The sequence below is a fragment of the Orcinus orca genome, chromosome 15 (genome assembly GCF_937001465.1).
Source record: "Orcinus orca chromosome 15, mOrcOrc1.1, whole genome shotgun sequence".
NCBI classification, from domain to species: domain Eukaryota; kingdom Metazoa; phylum Chordata; class Mammalia; order Artiodactyla; family Delphinidae; genus Orcinus; species Orcinus orca.
The window spans coordinates 27,284,557-27,298,282 of NC_064573.1; the positions used below are offsets into that span (position 1 = coordinate 27,284,557).

Here is a 13,726-nt window from a genome sequence, read left to right on the forward strand (position 1 = left end):
GGGTGAAGAAAACATTTATTGTGTCTCAGGTTCACTGTGCCTGCTTGGGGTTGGCCGCTGCTTATAAAAAACTGTGGGTTGTTTCTCTTAATCTCCTCAAAGTGACTTTCCCACCTCCTTCAGTAACAGGTTTGTACTTTAATTATAGCTTATAGTTAATTCATAGTTTTTATTTCATAGTTTTGTTTTGCCTTCATAATTCTTATGTTTTTGTCTTGGAAGAAACAACTCTGATTTAGAAAGAAGCCTTGCTTTAAATCAATCAAAAACAAAATTAGAAGTAATTTAAGTTGAGCTGGATGTATATCGTTTAGTTCTGTCATTTGTCACAATCCCTTTTGTAATCTTTGTGTAGTTTTTAAAAACAGCTTTATTGTGATATAATTCACATACCATACAATTCATCTCTTTAAAGTGTACAAGTCAGTGGTTTTTAGTATATTCACATATATGTGTAACTATCACCACAGTTATTTTTAGAACATTTTCATCACCTCAGAAAGAAACCACATACCATTTAGCTGTCAGACTTCCATCCCTTCCAGCCCTGAGCAACCACAGTCTACTTTGTCTCTATAGATTTACCTATTCTGGACATTTTATATAAATGGAATCACAAAATATGTGGTCATTTGTGACTGGCTTCTTTCACTTAGCATAATGTTTTCCAGGTTCATCCATGGCCAAATAGTACTGTATGAGTGTATCATTTTTAAAAACATACATTTACTGAAGATTTTCTTCATCATCTATAATAAGGCTGTAATGAATGAATTTTTCTGACGGCAGGTGGTCATGTGTCATAACTTCAGGAGGAAAGTTCGAAGTTATAGTGTCTTTCTCTGGGCTTATGTTTGCACAGGGCCTTTCCATCTTATAGTCACTGCATCATCCCTGTAGGATAGATGACTGATAACTACTAATACTTCATCACATTCATGAGTGAGCAGATTCAGTGACAGATTGGTTTATGAGACATATTTTTTTCTAAATGAAGAATACATGATATATAATGCTTTACTTGGCAAAGTATATATATATTTTTACATTAAAAGAAATTTAATTGTGGTAAATTATACACAACATGAAACACACGGTATTAACCATTTTTCAGTTAAATGGCATTAAGTACGCTCACATTGTTTTGTTACCTACCGTCACCACCATCCATCCACAGGACTCTTTCATCTTGTAAAACTGAAACTCTGTACCCATTAAAAACTAACTCCCCATTCCCTCCCAGCTCCTGGCAGCCAGTACTCTACTTTCTGTCTCTTTGAGTTTGACTACTCTAGGTACCTCATAGAAGTGGAATCATACAGTATTTGTTCCTTTCTGTATGGCTTCTTTCACTTAGTATTATGACCTCAAGGTTCATGCATGTTATAACATGTGTCAGAATTTCTTCCGTTTTTAAGCCTGAATGATATTCTATTGTATGTATATACCACATTTTGTTTATCCATTCATCTGCTGATGGAACTTGGGTTGCTTCTATCTTTTCGCTATTTGAATTATGCTGCAATGAACATGAGTGTACAAATGTCTCTTTGAGACTCTGCTTTAAATTCTTTTGGGTATGTACTCAGAAGTAGAATTGCTGGTTCATATGTTAATTCTATTTTTAATTTTTTGAGGAAACACCATACTGTTTTCCATAGCAGCGGTACATGGTACTTTTTCTATTTAAGTAAACATTGTATCCCACTGGGATACAATTATATTGAGGTGAAGGGGTTTTCATTTGCAAACAGCAAGTTTTTGGTTGCTCCTTTTTTAGTGATCATCTAATGGAATGATTTCCAAAGACGTCTACAGTGGGTCATATGATTCTTTCAGTTTGATTGAGTTCATGACCTTTTTCTGACAAGTGTTTTTCTGGGTTTGGCCACACTTACATTTTTAATTAGGTCATAATACTTTTAGTAATAAATTGTGCCCAGAAATATTCTTAAGAGTGAGTGTACAAATTAGACCCATAATGTTTTTTAGAGCACATCTTTTAAAAGATGCCCCCACTCTCTGTTTAAATATATGGTTCCTTTGTGTTCTGTGAACTTGCTGACATTTTTGGAGGAACTTATTCAAGCCCCCTTGCCTTCAGATGAACAAGATGGCTTTGAATATTTTTGCTTTGACCTTGGGCTAGTCTGAAATCAGCTCCTAGCTCCAGAGCCTGGGAATGAGCTGTGGCTGTGGACCTAAATATTCATTGACACACCTGGGGTGTGTCTGAAGGTAACTTTTTCTGGAGGCCCAGCAGGAGAGGAACAATCCTTTGTGCTATATGTAGATGTGTGGGTATTGCTCTGGGTTAGGAATAGTTGTTGATAAGGACCAAGCCTTTGGGGACATCTCAAAGGAAAGAACTCAGATAAGTTTTGATGACAACCTGCAAATGGATAACATATTTTCCTATTGGTCTTTTTTATAATTTGAAACATGGGTTCACTTCAGAGGACATTCTACTTTAGTTAGTGAAATTCATGCATCTTCCTAACATCCTCTTCAGGTAAAATTAGCGATCTTCTGACTTTCAGTGAAAGCATAAATATATTTTAAAATACACTCTTTAAATTCTGTTTTGTTGGGAATTCTTATTAGGATTCTTTCTTTTTAATCATTTCTTTTTTTGCCTTATTGAATGCACTAGGCTTTTCATTACAATATGGAATAGAGTTAGTAAAAGTGGACATCCTTGTCTTGTTCTTTATCATAGTAGAAAGGGTTCCAAAGTTCACCATTAAGTATAATGCTAGCTGTAGGTTTTTCATTTATACTCTCTGGTAGGCTGAGAAATTTCTACTTCCAGTTTGCTGAATTTTTTTTTTTCCATGAATGGGTATTTACTTGTTTTTTCTTCATCCATTGAGGTGGTCATATGATTTTTATCCTTTTTTCTGTTAATGTGGTGAATTACATTGACTGGTTTTCACATGTTGAACCATCATTGTTTCCTGAAATAAAAACCACTTGATCATGATATATTATTCTTTTTATGTATTGTTAGGTTCAATTTGATAATATTTTTTCTTGAGGGTTTTTGCATATATATTCATGACAGATATTGATCTGTAATTTTATTTTCTTGTTATATCTTTGTTAGGTTTTGGATTTAGGGTCATGTTGGCCTTGTAACACGAGTTGGGAAGCATTTCCTCCTCTTCTGTTTTTTGGAAGAATTTTTGTAAGATTGTTATAATTCTTCCTTGAATGTTTGATAGAGTTTACCAGTGAAATCATCTGGGCCTAGGGTTTTCTTCGTGTTTTGATAACGAATTCAAAATTTTAAACAGATACAGATTTTTATTTTTTTCTGAGTCAATTGGTTAAGTTATGTTTGTTTTTATTTAAAACATCTTTATTGGAGTATAATTGCTTTACAATGGTGTGTTAGTTTCTGCTTTATAACAAAGTGAATCAGCTATACATATACATATATTTATGTTTTTAAAGGGATTTTTCCATTTCATCTAACTAGTTGAATTTACTGGCAAAGAGTTTTTGTAATGTTCCCATTTTAATGTCCCTGAGATCTTTCTTGGTAGCTTCACTTTTATTCTTGATGTGTAGATATATGCTATACCGTTATTTATTTATTTTTTTTGCGGTACGCGGGCCTTTCACTGTTGTGGCCTCTCCCATTGTGGAGCACAGGCTCCGGACGCGCAGGCTCAGCGGCCATGGCTCACGGGCCCAGCCGCTCTGCGGCATGTGGGATCTTCCCGGACCGGGGCACGAACCCATATCCCCTGCGTCGGCAGGTGGACTCTCAACCACTGCGCCATCAGGGAAGCCCCTATACCATTATTTTGTGTAGCTGGGGATAGTTGGTTTTCTGGACAGATCTCATTGCTATACTCATTGTTCTAGTACCATTATTTTGTTCTTTTTGTCAGATGCTTACAGGCTAAAGAAGTATTTTTCTATTTGTTAGATTGCCAGTTTACCATTTTATTCAGCATATTCAAGACCTTTATTGACAAATCCTTCTGAAAATTTAGCTAACTGCACACACACACTACACATGCAAAGGAAAGAAAGGATCTTTTTAAAATTCATTCGTTCTACTCGTCTTTCAAATTTTTTTTCCCGTTCTTTCAAATTTTGTTTTGCCTCCAATTTGGAGTAGTGCAGGAACCTAAAAAATGCTTGGTTATATGTTCTGGAGCTGAATTGTCCAATACAGTAACCACCAGGCATATGTGACTATAGACCCTTGTAATGTGGCTCATCCAAGTTATGATGTGCTGGAAGTGTAAAACACTCACTGGGTTTCCAAGGCTTAGTGTGAACAAAAGAATAACGTATCTCAGTAATCTTTTGTGATGACTACATGTTGGAATACTATTTTGGACATACTGGATTGAATGATATATATTGTTAAAATTAATTTTACTTGTTTCTTTTGACTTTTAAAAATGGCTATTAGAAAAATAAAAATTACACGTGTGGTTTGCATTAGATTTCCATTGGACAGCACTATTCTAGACATTAGTTATGAACTGCTCTTCTGATTAGTCTTACTTAAACCAAACTGTATTAAGTGAACCCAGATTTATCTTAATTTGCACATGGATATGTTATTTAAAAGTGGTGCTATGGACTTTTTGTACAGGATTTTAAAAAGCTTTTATTATATAATCTTTCAAATATATAAAAAGTAGAGAACAATATAATGAATTGCTATGTACCTATCATCCAGTTTCAACAAATACCAACTCTTGGTTGATCTTGTTTCATCTTTACCCCCATCCACTCCTTGTATCTTCTTCCTAGAATGCTTTTTTATTCCTAGAATGCTTTGAAGCTAATAGAAATAATTTTTTAAATGATGTAGAAGAAATAATTATTTAAAGTGCTAAGTCTTTTTGTAAAATGAATGACTTTCCACTGATTTATCATGACTTTAAATTTGGATCTTACTATGGTGATTTTTTTTAATGGAAGTGTACCAGTTTACATACGAAAAAAAGCTTGACCTTTACAAAGGATTGCAAAATGTGCTTTTGGTGTATCATTAGTTTTAATATTCATTTGATTTGGTTGTTCATTTCACTGTCTAAAAAGCAAAACCCCACTTCCTTTTGGAGAAAAATTTTGTAAGCACTTTAATAATATAGTATTGTAGTAATACAGGATTGTCCTTTAAGTCTTGATTTTAATTATTATCATTTTCTTTTAAATAAGGTTTCTTTATACTTGTTTAAAGAACTACCTTTGTATCTTTGGCGACCTTCTGCCTCCGAGATAGCTGTGATTCGGGATTGGTTATTCAATTACAACCTGACAACGGTGAAGAATAAATTGGCCTGTGTTATTCTAGAAGGACTAAATTGGGGATTTGGCGAACAGGTATGTATTAAAACCGTTCCCTAGAGACTGGAGGGTCCACACACATCAGTTTCAAAGAAACATTTTCTCAAAACATTAACATTTTTGAGTATCATTTGCAAGGTCTGCAAATTCTTTTAGCTGCATCAGAGTTTAGGATCTTCTCTAATTAGTTCTGTTTTGCAGAGTGAGCATCCTGTAAGTGAAGATAAATTGCTCCACACTGAAAATTCTTCCCTTTTTCCTTGGATCATTTGTTTCTGTTGTTTTATTTCTGGATATTTACTGCAGTTCCTCCTAATTGCCACTCTTACCTCTGGTCCTTTTTCCTTGTACATTTTTTTTTTTTTTTTTTTTTGCGGTACGCGGGCCTCTCACTGTTGTGGCCTCTCCCGTTGCGGAGCACAGGCTCCGGACGCGCAGGCTCAGCGGCCATGGCTCACGGGCCCAGCCCCTCCGCGGCATGCGGGATCTTCCCGGACCGGGGCACGAACCCGCGTCCCCTGCATCGGCAGGCGGACTCTCAACCACTGCACCACCAGGGAAGCCCTCCTTGTACATTTTGTATTGTGTGTCATTGCCAGACTTGTCTTCCGAAACACTGTGTACTGGTTAAGAGCCTGAGCTCTGAGCCAGCCTGCCTGGGTTCTGATCCCAGCTCTGCCACCTCCTGGCTGTGTGACCCTGAGCAAGCTTCCTGAACTCTCTAGGCCTCAGTTGCTCATCTGTAAGCATTCACATTAACAGGCTTACCTCAGAGGGCTGTTGTAAGGTTTCAGCAAGCTAGGACACGTAAAACATTGAGGACAGTTCTAGGCACATGTTAAGGTCTTAGTGGTGGTAGTTTTTGTTCATAATAGTTTATTGTTATTAAGAGTTTGCTACCTATCATATGTCTCCAAAGATGCAATATCAAGGCATTTTGACTGTTAAGATCTTTCTGCCTTCTTACCCTAGGCCTCATTAGTTAGCTTCTTGATCAGAATGTTTAAACATTTTAAAGGGAAAATGGAAGAGAACTCAGCCCTCTCTAACTATCTGCCAGCTTTTGTTCTGAGCGAGTCATCTAGTCCTCTCAGCCGTCTTGTGTGCTTGGCGTGAACATGACCCCTGTTGTACAGATGAGGAAACTGAAACCAGGGAGCTTTTCCTCCAGGGTGTCCCTGACCACCTTGTCTGCTCATGGTCTCATCGGGGTCTTTTCTCACTCAAGTGCTGGTGGGTGAGAGCTGCAAGGGGCTCTTCTCCACCTTCGCCTTCTCTGACTTGTGAACAGAAGCCCCAGCCCCCCTCTTCCAGAGAGCTGCATGCACAGTCTCCTCGAGTGTCTCCTCATTCATTTAAAGTAGCAACTCTTTTTTTTAATAAATAAATTTATTTATTTTATTTATTTATTTTGGGCTGCCTTTGGTCTTCGTTGCTGTGCACGGGCTTTCTCTAGTTGTGGCGAGTGGGGACTACTCTTCGTTGCCGTGCGCAGGCTTCTCATTGCAGTGGCTTCTCTTGTTGCGGAGCACGGGCTCTAGGCATGCGGGCTTCAGTAGTTGTGGCACACGGGCTCAGTAGTTGTGGCACGTGGGCTCTAGAGCGCAGGCTCAGTAGTTGTGGCGCACGGGCTTAGTTGCTCCGCGGCATGTGGGATCTTCCCAGACCAGGGCTCGAACCTGTATCCCCTGCGTTGGCAGGCGTATTCTTAACCACTGCGCCACCAGGGAAGCCCTCTCCTTGTTCTTTTGTTAGCGTTCGGAAAGTGCTCTTCTCTCGGAGGCTTAGGGAATGTATTTCTTCAGGCTGTAAAGGAAGATTGGATGGGAAATTTGGTAGGCAACTTCAAGCTCCTGAAGGAGTATTTTACCTGTGCTGTTGAGTATTTTTTTTATTTTCACTGATGACAGAACAAGAAAAGGGAATGTAGACTTAAATTATTAAGTATCTTTCTGTTTAGTTAATAATAATTCAACATCTTCCTGGTTCTTAACAATGCCCTTAAACTTGTAACCCAAAGTATTTATGGAGATTTTAGGGTGGGGGTTGGGGGTTGCATTCAAAGATACCTTTTATGACTGGGATTGGGGATGACTCGGGCTCACACCTAACTGGTGCAGTGTAGTGGTTCTTTAAAGATTTCAATTCTTTTTCCTATTGTCATTTTATAATTTCATTGTTAGGGGGTGTGAGCTTTGGAAAATTAAACTTCTGCATCCAAGGTTCTTTTTTACTATCCTGACTAATCTTTTAGTTCAAAGGTATAACCAAAAAAAATCAAGATGACATGTTTGTGATGATTTTTCTCTTTAAAAGGGGACTCTTCATCTGGATCAAGCAGTCCATGCTGAAGTAGCTTTAATGATTCTTGAGGCGTACCAGAAGTACCTTGCACAGAAGCCGTATGCTGGGTTTCTTTCTGAAAGTATGAAGCAGGTATTTCCTTCTTTTATGTATTGAGGACGTAAACCTTTATTATAAATGACCTGGGTGGATAAAGTTACAATATTTACCCTTAGGTTTCCTAAGAACATTTCTGGCAATTTAAGATATTGAAATTGAGTTCTGTGGTTGGAGAAAGATTTTTCTTTAAGAAGTAGCCTCCATATGACCATTTTAGTATTACGGAATTTGAGTTGAGCTACAGCGGTGTGCTGGTGCTGGCTCATACCGGCTTGGAGAACTGATTGTTACATTTTTAGGAACTTCGCAGGTCTGATTGTTAACCTGCTGGTGGCTTGAAGTTGACCATGGTGGGAGTTTTTATGCTACCAAAGTGGGCAAACCCTTATAAATCGGCCTCCATGCTCCAACTGGTTGTTAAATTTTTTTACCAGCACATGATTTGTTGCATACCAACTTTCATATTATTACTCTTGCTTGAGCAGACCCAGATCAGGTTCACAAAGTGACTAGCAAATAATCAGAAGTCAGCTGTGAGTGAGAAACTGCTTTAATTTAGCGCTGTAAACACTGAGTACCAGTAAGCATTATGTCCTTTTTTTTTTTTTTTTTTGGTACGCCGGCCTCTCACGGTTGTGGCCTCTCCGCCTCTCTCGTTGCGGAGCACAGGCTCCGGACGCGCAGGCTCAGCGGCCATGGCTCACGGGCCCAGCCGCTCCGCGGCATGTGGGATCTTCCCGGATTGGGGCATGAGCCCGTGTCCCCTGAATCGGCAGGCGGACTCCCAACCGCTGCGCCACCAGGGAGGCCCTATGTCCTTTCTTTTGACGGCATTGTTGATCACAAAAAGAGATGGGTGGGTGAGCTTACTGATTTAATGTGTATGTGACTAATGTGGTTTCAAATAAATAATTGTTTTAGGTTTCATATTTGGCCAGTATTGTTCGATATGGAGAGACACCTGAGACCTCATTTAACCAATGGGCCTGGAACTTGATCTTGAGGTTAAAACTGCACAAAAATGATTATGGAATACAGCAGAATTGTGCAACTCTTCTGTTCTCCAGCACTGTGCCTGAAGTGACAGAGTCACCCACGTTTCATCCTCTCTTGAAGGCTGTTAAGGCGGGCATGCCCATTGGCTGTTATCTGGCCTTAGCTATGACGGCCGTGGGCCACAGGTACAGTGTTTGTGTTGAACTTCTAGGGTTGCTGAACCTTGTAGTCAGTGATTCTGGAATCTCATCTTTCACATCCCAAGGTCTGAGGCCTCCATCAAATCTATCTAGGGGTAATCAGGGCCAAATAATAAGCCTCGATTAATAGCTTATCATGGGGAAGTGCTGCCTAAATTCATATAACATGGATTTGTAACAGAAAATCACCTTGTTGCATTATCAAGAGAGTTATACCTATCATCCAGCGTGGAATTTTTATGTCAACAGTAGACAGAGTCTCTTCCTCAGAATAGTGATCAAATAAAAATAATTGGTCACTTGTACCGAATTTTGTTCAAAGTGATGGCAGCCCAACCCAGCCTTCCCAGGTATAAAGGAAGCTAACCCTAAACCTACCCAAGGGGATGAAATGCCTTATCGTGTCAAGTGCCTCTCTTGTATGAGCCCATAGCTGTGTCTGTTTCTTCCATTGTAGCATTTATCACACTATAATGTAGTTGTCTGTTTAATTTTATTGGAGACATTCTATGAGGTTAGGACTCAGGAACCATATTTGTCTTGTGGTATTTTATCCCTAGTGATGAAGACTGAATCTGGTGCAGTAAGTAACTGAATGCATGAATTCTCAGTTGGTTAAAAATCCTTTTCATTAAGGATCATTTTCCTACAATGTATTAATTTTATTTAGCCTATCCAGTTTTCTAAAACATCTTTGGCCGATACTTTCTGATTCTTGTGTTTTAGATTCACTGTAACACCTTTTTAGCAACCTGATTTAAACATCTTCTTCCACATTCAGTATATTTTCAGTGGGATGCCAGTTGTCCTATGAGCTATTAGTGTTCAGCCTGTGCTGTGAAATAGGAGAGGTATGGAATTGTTAGATAGCTGTCCTCAGGTTGTTGACAGCTTAGTGGACACGGGAGACATAAAACAATTGGCAGTACTGAAGAATATAATCATGGGCTGGATGATATGAATAGAGCTCTGGTTCTTAATCCTGACCACCATTTAGAATCACTCTTGCAGTGATTCTAAAACTACCAATGCAGGGAAGAGAGTGAGAATCCTGATCTAACTGATCTAGGGGCCAGTTCTCCAGGTGATTCTAATGTACAGCCTAGATTGGAACCTCTCAGGAGTATGGGCAGAAAGAATTTAAAGTAAGGAGAGATCACTAGAGCAGGATACCCTCATGGGGGAGCTAAGCTTTGGAGAGGAGTCTTTTTTTTTTTTTTTCCTGCGGTACGTGGGCCTCTCACTGTTGTGGCCTCTCCCGTTGCGGAGCACAGGCTCCGGACGCGCAGGCTCAGCAGCCATGGCTCACGGGCCTAGCCGCTCCACAGCATGTGGGATCTTCCCGGACAGGGGCACGAACCCGTGTCCCCTGCATGGGCAGGTGGACTTTCAACCACTGCGCCACCAGGGAAACCCAGGAGTCTTATTAATTAGAGATGTCCTGGGCTAAGGAGCAGAGTAGTGACTCTTACCTTCCCCTGGTGATCAGTGCCCACGGTGTTGAAGATTCTGCCCAAGGACCAACCACCCCTGCCCTGCAGCACCTGTGCCTTCTGAGCTGGGTGCTTAAGGTGTAATCGTTTCTCCTCCTCCTTTGGGACTGTGTGTTCCTTAATGGTAGGAACATGGTAGGGGCATTGTCTTGATATCTCCAGAACTTGTACTTTGTAGGTATTTCTTTTTTTTTCCTTCCAGTTTTATTGAGATATAATTGACATACAGCACTGTATAAATTTAAGGTGTATGGCATAATGATTTGACTTACATATATCATGAAATGTATAGTTTAGTGAACATCCGTCATCTCATATAGTTGCAAAATTAAAGAAATAGGAAGAATAGGGAGGATGGGAAGGAAGGTCAAGAGGGAGAGAATATGGGTATATATGTATGGCTGATTTACTTTGTTATACAGCAGAAATTAACACAGTATTATGAAGCAATTATACTCCAATAAAGATCTATTAAAAAAAAAAGAAATAGGAAAGATTTTTTTTTTCTTGTGATGAGAACATTTGGGATTTACTCTCTTAACAACTTTTATATATAATGTACACCAGTGTTAATTATGTTATCATGTACATTACAGTATATCCCTAGTATTTATTTATCTGATAACTGGAAGATTGTACCTTTTGACCACCTTTATCCAATTTCCCCTCCCTCCACCCCCCACCTCCCCCCAGCCTCTAGTAACCACAAATCTGATCTCTTCTTCTATGAGTTTGTTTTATATATTTATTTATTTTTGGCTGCGTTGGGTCTTCATTGCTGCACGCGGGCTTTCTCTAGTTGCAGCGAGTTGGCTGCTCATTGCAGTGGCTTCTCTTGTTGCAGAGCATGAGCTCTAAGCACGCAGGCTTCAGTAGTTGTGGCTCACAGGCTCAAGAGTGCAGGCCCAGTAGTTGTGGCGCACGGGCTTAGTTGCTCTGCGGCATGTGGGATCTTCCCAGACCAGGGATTGAACCCATGTCCCCTGCATTGGCAGGTGGATTCTTAACCACTGCACCACCAGGGAAGCCCTGTTTATTTGTTTTTGAAGTATAACTGACCTACAACACTATGTTAGTTCCTGTCACACAACATAGGGATTCAACATTTCTGTACATTTCTAACTGATCACCCGATAAGGCTGCTTACGATATGTCACCATACAAAAATAATACATAATTATTGACTGTATTCTCCACATTGTACATTTCATACCCATAACTCATGTATTTTGCAATTGGAAGTTTGTACCTCTTAACCTTCCTCACTTATTTCTTCCTCCCCACCCCCCACCTCCCCTCCATATTTCATTCCACCAGATATCTGTCTGGCTGGGTGGAGGTGGGGGGGAGGGAAAGGGAAGTGTTGACAAAACTCTCCTGGCTGAAGCCTGTGTTTCCTGTTGGTGAATGGAGGTCACCAGGTAATTATGGACAAATTTGAAAGCCAGTTAAAGAGGGCAGAATTGATGTACTAGGAAGGGGAGAGATGTTATATAGGCCCTTTGGAAGGCACTCTTTTTTTTTTTTTTTTTTTCGGTACGTGGGCCTCTCACTGCTGTGGCCTCTCCTGTTGTGGAGCACAGGCTCCGGATGCGCAGGCTCAGCGGCCATGGCTCACGGCCCCGCCGCTCCGCGGCATGTGGGATCTTCCCGGACTGGGGCACGAACCCGTGTCCCCTGCATCGGCAGGCGGACTCTCAACCACTGTGCCACCAGGGAAGCCCTGGAAGGCACTCTTTACATCATTTCTAGTAGCTCTAGTGTCATTCACAGTTTCCTGTACCTCAGGTTCCTCATCTATGAAATGGGAATAATAATAGTATCAGACTTACTTTATGAGGCTTAAGTGAGTTATAAGACGTTTAACATGCTTAGAACAGTGTCTGGTATGTGGATTCTTTGAGTGTAGTACTCTAAACTTAATCGTTTCATGATTTCTCTAATTATATTTATTCTGGAACTGTAGCTCTTTATTCACTAATACTGCTGTGTGTCCTCTCTAAAATAAATACTGGTTTAGTGCTGATTCCTGAATCCTGAGTGGGTGTGAGGGTGAGAGTGTTTCTTTTTGGGGCTGAACTCCACTGTGGTCATCTGGGATGATTCTAGAACTAACTTAAAACAATCTTATGAATGGGCTTAGGATTGGGGGCAGAGTGTGAAGGACATAAGTTGTACATGAATATAAAGTCATAGATAATACAGAGAACAATAGTCAAAAAAAATCACCCAGAATCTTTCTCATCGTAATAAAACATTGCTTATTTTTCTGTTTATTTTTATTCAGTATGTTTTCCTTGGATCTTTTTTAGAGCTGTACTACATGCATAATTTTATATATCCTTTGTTTTTTACTTCTAATATTGTAAATGTTTCCCTTAGGGCATAATCTTTGCATTATTCCTTTTATTTTTTGAAAAGATTTTTTTCCCCCAGAATTAAAGCAGTGTAACCAAACTATAGAATTAGGAAAATGGAGAAAAAACCACTCTTTTTTACCACTCCAACACAATGAGCATTTTAGTGTGACATTATCCCTGTTTTTTCCCTGTCTGTACAGTATAACTCTCCTTTACTAGTAGTTATAGTTAGAAGTATAAAGTTTTGTTTTTTCCTAGTATCATTTTAGCAGAAATATTTTTCCATATTGCCCTTGGCCATCATATGCATACTTTTAAGATAATTCTGTAATATTCCCATTGAATGGATTTTTCCAGAATTTACATTGTCATTTATGCCTCTGAGTTTACAATTATGAATAATTCTGAAAATTACATTTTTACATGGATCATCTGTCATATTTTCTTCCATATTTGAGATTATTTCTTAAGGATAGATTCTCTGAAGAGTCAAAAAAATAAGCAAATTTCTAGGCCACATTGATTTCAGAAAAATTCTGCCAGATTATACAGACAGATTGAGCTCATTTTTGAATCTTTGCTATAATACCTTGTGGGACTACGTAGACAATGAGAGCCCCATGACTCTTAGAAGAAGCACCATTTGAGAAGCAAAGTGGCCAGGGCTCTGGACTAGAAATTTGCAAACCTGGGTCCTCAATTTGACCCTATACCAGGAAACTGTGTGAATTGGGCCATGATACTTCACCTTTCTTTCGTATAAAATGATAATATAGATGAACTTTTAAGTTCCTTTGTACTTCTAGAGTTCTGATTCTAGCATTTCTGTGTGAAGTTTGGGTATGCATAAATGGGTTGGAGACCTGAGATAATCTGGGTAGCGTGTAGTATGATAGTGCATTGGAAGAACATCAGTTTATGAACTGGCTACCTCGTATGCTCATTGCCTTTTTCT

General features: G+C 39.4%; 1 protein-coding gene across 3 annotated transcripts in view; it reads left to right on the plus strand.

The window, feature by feature from the left end:
- Positions 1–13,726, plus strand: part of EPG5 (ectopic P-granules 5 autophagy tethering factor) — a 129,548-nt gene that overhangs the window by 35,098 nt on the left and 80,724 nt on the right. For all 3 annotated transcript variants that reach the window (XM_004266052.4, XM_033421337.2, XM_049697760.1), the window contains 3 exons: positions 5,191–5,355; positions 7,636–7,755; positions 8,644–8,903. In XM_004266052.4, the coding sequence (XP_004266100.1) occupies positions 5,191–5,355; positions 7,636–7,755; positions 8,644–8,903 (545 nt within the window). The remainder of the gene's footprint in view (positions 1–5,190; positions 5,356–7,635; positions 7,756–8,643; positions 8,904–13,726) is intronic.